The 10,177-nt window shown below is 49.8% G+C and overlaps 3 protein-coding genes across 3 annotated transcripts; all 3 read left to right on the forward strand.

The window, feature by feature from the left end:
* Positions 1 to 211: 211 nt before the first annotated feature.
* EDB82DRAFT_348343 (t-SNARE) lies at positions 212 to 1,375 on the forward strand. Its single transcript, XM_065607525.1, has 2 exons — positions 212 to 762; positions 821 to 1,375. Exons 1-2 carry the CDS (start codon positions 583 to 585, stop codon positions 1,238 to 1,240), a joined length of 600 nt encoding a protein of 199 aa, XP_065463532.1. The 5' UTR covers positions 212 to 582; the 3' UTR covers positions 1,241 to 1,375.
* Positions 1,376 to 2,133: 758 nt separating this feature from the next.
* EDB82DRAFT_530531 (Scd6-like Sm domain-containing protein) lies at positions 2,134 to 4,096 on the forward strand (the record flags this gene model as incomplete). The annotated part of the gene is made up of 4 exons (XM_025725239.2): positions 2,134 to 2,150; positions 2,204 to 2,239; positions 2,290 to 2,530; positions 2,726 to 4,096. The coding sequence occupies 4 exons, from the start codon at positions 2,134 to 2,136 to the stop codon at positions 4,094 to 4,096; spliced, it is 1,665 nt and encodes a 554-aa protein (XP_025593857.2).
* A 1,177-nt stretch (positions 4,097 to 5,273) lies between these two features.
* On the forward strand, positions 5,274 to 7,373 carry EDB82DRAFT_548601 (transcriptional repressor TCF25-domain-containing protein; the record flags this gene model as incomplete). The annotated part of the gene is made up of 1 exon (XM_025725240.2): positions 5,274 to 7,373. One exon carries the CDS (start codon positions 5,274 to 5,276, stop codon positions 7,371 to 7,373), a length of 2,100 nt encoding a protein of 699 aa, XP_025593858.2.
* Between the last annotated feature and the right edge of the window lie 2,804 nt (positions 7,374 to 10,177).

Consider the following 10,177-nt stretch of genomic DNA (forward strand, 5'->3'; position numbering starts at 1 on the left):
TTCAAAACCAAAGATTTTGGTCTGGTAGGCATGTCGAACACTCAACGGGACTGGTTAACGGTAATTCGAGTCACCAATTCTTAAAAGCGCCGTGCGAGAAAAACTCGCCTTCGTCTGCCCAGCTTGTTTCAACCCGACGCCATTGACCGAAGTCGTGACGCTGAGCCGCTTTTCTTCACTAACTGGGGGAAATCAACTTTGAAGAGAAAAGAAAAAAAAAAGTCCAAAAGTTCATCACAGACATTTCATGATATACTGCCCGCAGACTCTGTAGGCACGGACCATCTCATCACGTGAGACACCCACCCTCAAGTTGATTGGTCATTTACCTTCATACGCAAACTACCAGGTACTCAGTATTCGGGCCCACCAAACTTGGAAGGCTGACGAGAACGTCAACGTCAAACCATCAACCATTTCAGTAGTCCAGATTCAGTAACACCCGAGTATTACGCATTCGCCATCGCCATCAATCGTAGCCTTGATTAAATCCTTTTGGTTCGGTGTGCGACCTTTATTACCATTCATACAGCATTGGCAACCCGGCAACCTCGACCCTTTCGCCTCCAGCCTCCTTTCACCATGTCGAACCCTCTCGATACCGACGCTGGCTCTGAGCTTTTCAGCTCTTACGAAGCCGAATACAAACTCATCCAAGCCGACTTGAATCAGAAACTCGACCAAATCCCTGAACTAGCTGGCGAGCCCCGAAAGGCTGCCATCAGCCAAGCCGAGCGGGCACTTGAGGAGCTCGATGAGCAGGTATGTCTATATGGAGGCGAATACAACCATCACAGAGTACTGACATCTATCTGTAAAGCTCAGCGCAATGCGCCTGGAGAAGCAGAACATCCCAACCAGCTCTCGCACCAAGGTCAACCAGCGCTTCCGAAACTACGAATCAGACACAGACGCCGCTCGTCGCAAGTTGACCACTCTTTCCTCCGACCGTTCAGCGCTTTTCGGATCGCGCTACACAGACGACCCCGCTGGCTCATCAGATATCAACATGGAGCAGCGACAACAGTTGCTTTCCGGCACGGACCGCCTTGATCGAAGCACACAGCGATTGAAAAACAGTCAAGCCCTTGCCAGCGAGACCGAGGCCATTGGTGCAGATACACTGGCAAATCTTGGTAGACAGCGAGAGGTCATCGAGCGTACCCATATCACAATGCTTGAGAGTGAGGGCTATGTGGACAGGAGTGTCAAGACACTCAGGGGCATGGCACGTAGGTAAAGTGACCCACACAATCGTCATGGCAATTACGGACAACTGACATTGAGATTGTAGGATGGCTACAAATCGGATAATCACTATTTCCATCATCACTGTTTTGGTTATTCTTATTTTCGCAGTCATCTTCAGCAAGTTTCGATGAGGGATCAATTTGATTATCGGAGTTTTAGGCAGTCACTTTTCAGCTTGGCTTACATACAAACCTCGGTACGGGTTGACTAATGGGCCTTACGCGTACTTTCGTTTTATGAAGGAGTTTAGCAAGTTTAATGATTTGTAGATGTAGACCGGCTTTGTCTCACAGTACCTATACAAATTTTGAGACTACAAGAAATGTTCAAATGTTTGTGAAACGATGCCTGTCATTGCTGGTTTATGTGAATAAGACAAAGGAATGTCATTGTGCTATGAGGAAGCCATGTGATGCATTAGTGCAGTGAACATGAATCGAGTGATTATACATACCTACCTACGTAGGAAAGCTATATATTTTTCTTCTCTTTTGCAGCTAGTTTTCTCCGAATCCGTTTTCAAACAATACAGAATAAAGGCACCTGCAGCTCCATGATTGAAGCTATTGTGAAGCTATGTAACCCCATTATCGCCGAGAAGCACCCGAGGTTCAGCCGCAAACTACTAGCAGGGCTTCTCTAGAAACCTCCAGCCTCTTTTCATTCCTCATCTCTCACAAAACTCTACCTTCCTCCACACAACCAACCACCTTCCCCCTCCTTCACCTTACCTCACTTCCCTCCCACAGTCACGACCACGCTCTTCCTTCTCTTCCATTTCTTTTCTCGCATACGTCGCATCTTGTTGCTACTGTATTTGTATTTCAAGCGTTTTTCTCCCACAAGCTCCCCGCGTGCTGAACGTGGCTTTTCACATCGGCGATGTCTGAATTTCTCGGGTATGCTGGACGTGGTCATTGAAGCCTGTCTACGCCCGCTTACGCAGCCACAGGTCTCGCATTTCCCTCATCTCCAAAAGCGATATTCGGTATGTTGCTAAGCTTCAACGCGTCGATTGATGTCGCTGACCCAATGCAGTTACGTTGGTACCCTACATGAGATCAACTCGGACGAGTCGACAGTATCACTTGAAAATGTGAGGTCATTCGGTACCGAGGGTCGCAAGGGCCGACCTGAAGAAGAGATTGCCCCCTCCGACCAAGTCTACGAGTACATCGTGTTCCGCGGCAGCGACGTAAAGGACTTGCGGATTGAGGATCATCCCAACATCAAGGAGAACAAGCCTCCCGCCGTGCCAGATGATCCGGCCATCGTTGGCGTAAGTCTATTCCCTTCAACACCTTTCTTCAACTCTCCTTCCCATATGATGAAATATTTCGGATGTAAAAACATTTATTCTCGGAAAGCGCAAAAAATAATGTCGAGATTTCCGTTGCCTTCCTTCTGATTGGGAAACCATACTCTTGCTTTGTTGCTGTCGTGGTTGAAGACATAAGCTAACAATGTTTGCAAGGCTGCTCGAGCTCGTCCTGGTGTTCAAGGACCTAACCCCAATGCTCCGCCAGGACCTGGCGCATTTGGTCAAGGTCCTTACCCACCCAACAACTTCTATGGAGGCCCACCACCAGGTAACTGGGGTCGCGGCGGTGCTCCTCCTGGCCCTGGACCCGGCCCTGGACCCGGCCCTAACTTTGGAAACATGCCTTACCCTCCTCCACCTGGCTGGTTTCCTCCTGGCCAAGGTTTCCCAGGCGGTCCTGGAGGCCCCAACCCTCCCGGCGGTCCTGGACCTTGGGGCAACTACCCTTTTCCTCCAGGCCCTGGTGGTCCCGGTCCTAACGCACCCATCGAGGTTCCTGCCAACCAAAGAGCGACTCCCAGCTCCGGTCCCGCTCAAGACGCGAAGCCAGCTCCTATTGGGCCTGGTGCTGATCGAGCCAAGGCTGCTACTCCCAGCGGACAGATGGCGCCACCTACAGAGCCCAAGTCACTGGCCCAAGGTGTGCGACAACCTTCGCATGCCCCGACACCTCCTGTCGACTCGAAGCCTTCAGCTGAGGAAGTTCAGCAGACTGCTGCTATTCTAGCGGCCAATGGGCAAGCCAAGGCTGAAGAAGCCACAAAGGCTGCCCCCACTGGACCTAGAAACCATCGCGTTAATCCCGTTATTCCTTTAACCGGATCTACTGCCAAGCCATTCTCTCTGCCAGGTGTAGGGGGGGACTCTTCTAGCAAAGCCCCTGCGGCTGTTGCGCCCACCAACGTTCAGGATGCGACCAGTGCCGCCCGAGCTGCTGTCGCAGTTGCTATGGCTCAATTGGGTAACGGCGGTGGCAATGCTATGGATAACCTGACCAACAAGGTTAACGAAATGCGTGTCAACGCTGTCCGAGGCGGACCCGCTGGTCGAGGTCGAGGTCGTGGAGGACGCCCCATGAACACCGCCAAGGTTGTTGTGCCTGACTCTGACTTCGACTTTGCTCAGTCTAACGCCAAGTTTAACAAACAAGATGCCGTCAAGGAGGCTATTGCTGGATCTCCCCTGGAGGCTCCTGAGAATCTTGCTGTTGCTGAGCACCCCGAGGTCGCGACCACGGGTGAAGAAGTCCCCGTTGCCTACAACAAGACGAGGTCGTTCTTTGATAACATCTCTAGCGAATCCAGGGAGCGAACCGAAAATGGAGGTCAGAAGCCCGGCGGTCGCGAATGGAGAGGCGAGGAGCAACGCAAGAATATGGAGACATTTGGGCAAGGCAGTGTCGATGGTGGTTACCGCAACTACCGTGGCCGCGGTAGAGGTCGAGGCCGCGGTGGTCGTGGCTATGGTCGCGGTGGACGAGGTGGAGCCCGCCCCCAGTATCCCAACGCACCCCCTCAACAATGATTGAACATTACCGGCGCTGTCGGCAAACATAATACGGACCTAGGCACATATCAACTGTGTCCTTTGTCATTGCGAGACCAGACTACAATATCTTTACACGGACGATCACCATGAATCAAGCTGAGACCTTTGCGTTGCAGGTCTTTCACTTGTTTGTATCATATATCAGGTTTTCGATTTTTGAAACTATTACATTCCAACGCCCTACATGGGCAGAACATGGGTTCTTATGCCGTTCTTGGGCTTGACGGATACCATGAACGGATGATTGGCCCCCATCAGAGCGAGGCCTGGAGTTAGGATTGTATTGAAAGCGGGTGGCATTGGAAGCGTGCTTCGCATAGCAAGCTACAAAAGGAGTTGCTTTTGTCCTTTTTGAATTGCAGAATCTACAACACCAAGGATGGCCTGGTGTGGCCTGGCGCTGGCGGTTATGAAGACGAAGGACCTAATTAATTAGGCGCACGACAGCTCATGACGCAAAACAACAAACATTAGGAAATAGAGCTTGACGAGCAAGGTCACAATCCTGTAAAAGGTTGACGTCCGCTTTATCAATTCATAATTTCAAGCTCAATATTCGTCATTGGTGACGTGAATGTATGTTTGCTAACTCCTAACTTGGTATATACGTTCGTTGTATGTTGAATCCCACTTGTGTATCGCCTCTATCTGTTCGTCAAGATGCCAAATGAGAATTTCATACTCGACAGATCCTGGGTTGTTCGAACCCAATTTCACATAACCAGATCTAGTATCCACCTCCCTAGTTGAACAAATATGTGGTGTTTAAAATCTAATACAAAGAAGCAGCTGGAATGTGGTGGAGAGTAACTCAGCAGACACGGTTCTACTTTTTCCCACAGCCCACCTTAACCAGTTCCATATCAGTCAAAAGGCTGCCCCACTACCGTCATCATTTCTTGCGGCATGACGCATATTGTCAAAAGTGGAAGTACGTTTTTAAGCAAATTCAGACTCATCGATTCCCGAAAGCCTGATAGGGTATTGGTATAAGTGTAGGCGTAGCCCTGGCCCAGTTCGCTCTACCATTCAATTTTCATCATTTCTTTGTACTATCCATTGATACCCAATCCATTTGGCGTTACACCATTCTACTCTGCCCCTCACTCACCCTATACGAACACTTGCATCCATAAAAAGGCGATCTCCCACCATGTCGAGCCGACAGCTTCGAAAGCTGCAGAAGCAGCGAGAGCTCGAAGAGGTGTCAAATACTGTCGAGAAGGACTCGGAAGAGAGCGAAGATGACCAGTTGCCGGTTGCGCCTAAGCCCCGAGTTAGTCTCTTTGCGGCTCTGGGTGGCGATGATGAAGACGACGCGCAGGACGAAGAAGAGGAAGAGCAACAGCCAGAAGAGGAAGTGAGTGAGATCAAGCAGCCCGTCGCGACAGGGAAGAGCAAGAAGAACAAAAAGAAGAAGAAGAAGGCAGCAAAGGCAAAGACTCCCCTACCCGAGGACGACGAGGACGAAATCGACAAAGCGATCAAGGAACTCAACCTGACGACATCAAAATCTGCGGACCCTTCTGCTGCAGACGATCCGGAAGTTCAGACCCGTCGAATTAACGAACTTCTCTCGATCAACCCATACCACCTCAAAGTCGCAAACGAGATGAAGAACCTGTTTGGCAGTGACATTATCCAGTCTGCCGAGGCAGAGGAAGAGCAAGAACGCAACCGTCGATTCCGAGGAAATGCACCCCGGGAAGTCGATATCGAGACTTTCTTACGAGGCCCTCCTGGCCAGCCCAAACTACCAGAAATATCGCTTCGCAGAAATGTCTTCATTCAAGGTCGTGAGCACTGGCCAAAGCAGAGTGCTGGTGGACTTACAATGAAGGAGATCAAGAAGGCGAACGACGGTTCTTGGACAGAGTACGCCTATCTTCACGACAAGAACTACGATGCCACGCAAGCATTCTTCTTTACTTGTGTGCAGATCGGAGACCCTATGCGCATGGTTCATCTACTCAAAGAGTTTCCATATCATGTTTCCACACTCCTGCAGGTCAGTAGCGTGGCTAAGCAAGATCAGAACATGGCTCTTGCAGCTGAGCTTTGCGAGCGCGCTCTTTTCACGTTTGGTCGTGTGACCACTAATGCCTTCCGTCAGAACATTGAGCATGGCAAGGCACGTCTCGACTTTTGTCGACCCGAGAACAGACAGTTATGGCTTGCAGGATACCACTATCTCAAGAGTCTTATTAGAAAGGGTACCTACCGTACAGCGTTGGAGTGGGCCAAGCTCCTCTACTCTTTAGATCACAAGGATCCCTATGGCATGCGCCACTTTATTCACCTATTGGCTATCCGTGCCCGGGAGAGTCGCTGGTTGGTCGACTTTGTGAACGAGCTGGAGAAGACGAGCGATAACCGTGATACAATTTACTTGCGACAATCATTGGTACTGGCCCACCTGCAACTGGGCGATATTGCTCAAGCAACGGAGGAGCTGGAGAAGGGCATGCGACGAGTCCCGTGGCTCTACTGCGGGCTGTTCCAGGAGTTGAATCTCGATACACCACCATCAATCTGGGGTATCAGTGCCGATTCAAACCCGCGGTCGTTCTGGATCAAGCTCTATATCCATCAAGCTAAGGATCTATGGAACAACGCACAGGCTACCTCTCTCCTCGAAAAGGTGGCCAAGAACCTTGAAAAGGTTGATACAAGCGTTTTACCTGCTGATGATTCTCCACCTGACCAAGGAGTCACTAGACTCACTTTCCTCGAAGGTCAGACATCACTTATCGCATTGGCACCACGGGAATACCTAGACGTGCAACCCAACTACGAATTTGACCCGCTGCCACCACCAGAGGAGGAGAATATCTTTTCAGGACACGGCACGAGATTACCTTGGGAAGATAGACAACGGGGTGGTGCACAGAGACCCGTGAATGAGATCGAAGAGCGTTTGCGCAACATTTTTGCGCGTCGCGCTGCTGCTGCGGCTCCTGCGAATGGGGCGGGAGAAGGGGAGGTCGACAGCGACGATGAAGCCGCACTCCTTGCGCAACTAGATGACGAAGAACTAGAACGGGACCTAGCGGCTGCGCGGAATGGTAGCGACGGCGGCGTCCTTGGGGTTTTGATGCAGTTGCTTGGCGTTCAAACCGGGCCGACTGGTGAGAGGGCAGATGAGGCTGATGCTGATCAGGACCAAGACAGAGAGACTGGGGCTGGTGCCGGAGCTGGGTCTGGGTCTGGCACTGACGGCGGTGTTCCAGGGGCTTGGCCTGAGGATCATTGATATTATCAATCTACCTGATTAAGACAAGGATGGTGATTGTTCTGTATATTCTACTGTAGTACACATTGCTTTTTGCTTTGCTCAAGTTGACAAGAGTCAAGTCATCACGCATCAAGTATACACCTAGATAGATTGCCTGGCAAGAACGGCTATGAACGCGAATTCAAGCTCCATGTCCTTTCCAAGGACCCAGAATAATTGATGACTACTGCTCATGTCATGATGTCTTGCCCCTCTTTGAACTCCATCCGTTGTTAGATTGCCTTGGTCTAAGCGATCGCTTACTCCCGCTAGAAGATCAGGGCTTTCCTAAGCGAGCCAGGAGAGGGAGACGGAATAAGTAGGCATGGGCGATGGATAATGAAGTGCCGCGCGAATTACCCCATACACAAACGCGAGAGTGTCTGAGACAAATGAACCTGTTGGTGCGGTGCCGGAGATGAAGGGTTTCTAGAATGGGCGGTAGAAGGTGATGACTAGTGAGGCGATGGCCAATCGCAAAGCAGGAGTGTGGCACAGCATGGCATGGTGTTGCAAGAAACAAATCAGATACTAAGTCAGGGGTGTAGGAATCCTTCTATCGAAGACTAACAGAAGATGTATCATTCTATTACGGTCAAGAAACATGGACCACATACAATATGCAAGGGGGAAACAATAACAATGTCTTATCTGACGTTGCCAACACCTGAATAAACATATATCCAAGATGATTGATCCCAGGATAGGTAATTAAAGAGTAACCCGGACTTTTTTCCCCTTCAAAAAGCCCGAACCATGCACACAGTTTTCCTCTCAGCCCTGTCTAGTGTCTAGGTTGCTTTTGACGAATAGAGATAGCAGTTCGCACAAGCGGACAGGCCGACTATTGAACAAGCATTCCTACCATACCGCATTAAGCAAGCATAATTGTAGCAAGGTAATCGCGGCACTCTAGTTCTATGAAAGGCTTAAGTTTCAAGGGGCGAGATACCATAGCATACTGCAGTCCGGTTTGTACATGCTATACTATAGAAGGAGAAAGCGGTTCGGCATAAACATACAAGTACTGTATGCAGACTGTGCAGAGCAGCCAACCAGAGATGCATATAAGAGAGATGGTGAGCAAGTTACGGAGAATACCAGGGCCATGTCCTAGGGACATGCTGGCCAGATCTGGTAATAAGTCAAGCCAACCATTCATATCGCTGAACGAGCGAGTTGCCAGGGCCCCATCTCGGAGCCGAGAAGACTTGACAATCCAAACCTAAAAGCACAGATCACACCGTCGGCCGACTTGACTGGAATAACTTTTGGGGACAGTTATCCAGGCGCGTGCAGCGGTGTATTACATGGTACGAGCATGGTACTGGACGGAGCATATGGTGCCATAGGGCAAAGTGTGCTCTATGGCAGGCGCATGGGTCGATGTAAACTATGAATTAGCGAGGTATTCGGTCTGGGGACGTCTACCAGGGTGAAACGTGGTGGAGAAGAATTCTAACTTCATCAGTCAAATGGGCCACTTTGTTCGGACATATCAATGCAGAAGGAAGGACGGCAACCGACGGACAGGGAATACAGTACCTGGATGCTGGTCATCCTACAGGTCTAGTATGAACAGTTGTACTCCAACATCTTTCAAGGATAAAAATTGGTTGAGAAAAAGGGGGGGAGCACAACAAGTTGCGAACGAACTACAACAATATCTTAGGCTGTCGTGTCCAAGTTGAGTTTGTGTCATGTTCATTCCATTGCCGGGGATTGGATGGAAATGCTTGCGAAGAGCACGGCTTTGTGCGTGCGGAGGAGACTGGGGATCAGATGGAGAAGACGGGTCGGCCGAAAGGATTATCTGCGAATCCGTCATGAACCCGATGACAACAGGCCAAGACATGCTGCAAGCTCGTGCTGCAGACTGATTGTCGCGATCGACATGTTTCCCTCACCATCGTGTAGATCTCTATTGAAACTTCCTGCGCTAGAGCGCAACCATGCCCCCTTCTGCGTGCTTTTCTCGGTTCTCCTCGGACTGAAGGCCTTCATGAAATGGGTGTCCTGGATTGGCACGAGCCATGTGGCCAAGCACTCGATATTGAGGCCTCTCCTCTCGCTGGTGACATTTATGGCGCCACCAGCGACAACAGTAGCAATATAAGTATAGAAAATGGGCCGTTCGAGGCTGTCGATCAATGATGGGCACAAAGGGCAGATCGTTAGCATGAGTCAGCTTCTATCGAGTTGTTGATATGGACAGATGGAATTCGGAACTGGAGGTGTCTTGAAGATATCGTATTTTTCATGGCACACGTTGCGAGTGCTGAAGCGAGAGGGCGATCGAGACCGTCTGTGGTAGTCTAAAATAAAGGTCTAGGCCTACCCCAACATTTGATCCGAAGCCGAGCTAAATAAGTTAAAGGCAACACTGTAATGACCACTTTCCCATACCTTTCTACCTGCCTTCTGTGGTAGAGTCTACAGTACACTTGTTAGGCAATTCAAGCCGTTGGAACGGGATGGACTTGTTTCTCCACTGATCAAGTGGACACTACAGACCCATAGAAGGAGGGTGGGTACCTTACCACAACTTAGGTAGCTGCCGTCAAATTGCATCCAATTCATCATCTTTATTTGATGAGTAGTTTTTTTCTTCACTTTCACCCTCAACTCTTTCTTGGCAAATGATATCACGGTTCCATCTTTATTGTATGCGATTGATAGGCACAGCAAATACATCCAATATATCTCGCATACCATTCTAGATGTACGAATTCATAAGATTGAAATGAATGTGCACCATAAAAGCGATCGACAATGAATATCAA

This window comes from Fusarium venenatum, assembly GCF_020744135.1.
Source record: "Fusarium venenatum strain MPI-CAGE-CH-0201 chromosome Unknown EDB82scaffold_4, whole genome shotgun sequence".
Taxonomy (NCBI): Eukaryota; Fungi; Ascomycota; class Sordariomycetes; order Hypocreales; family Nectriaceae; genus Fusarium; species Fusarium venenatum.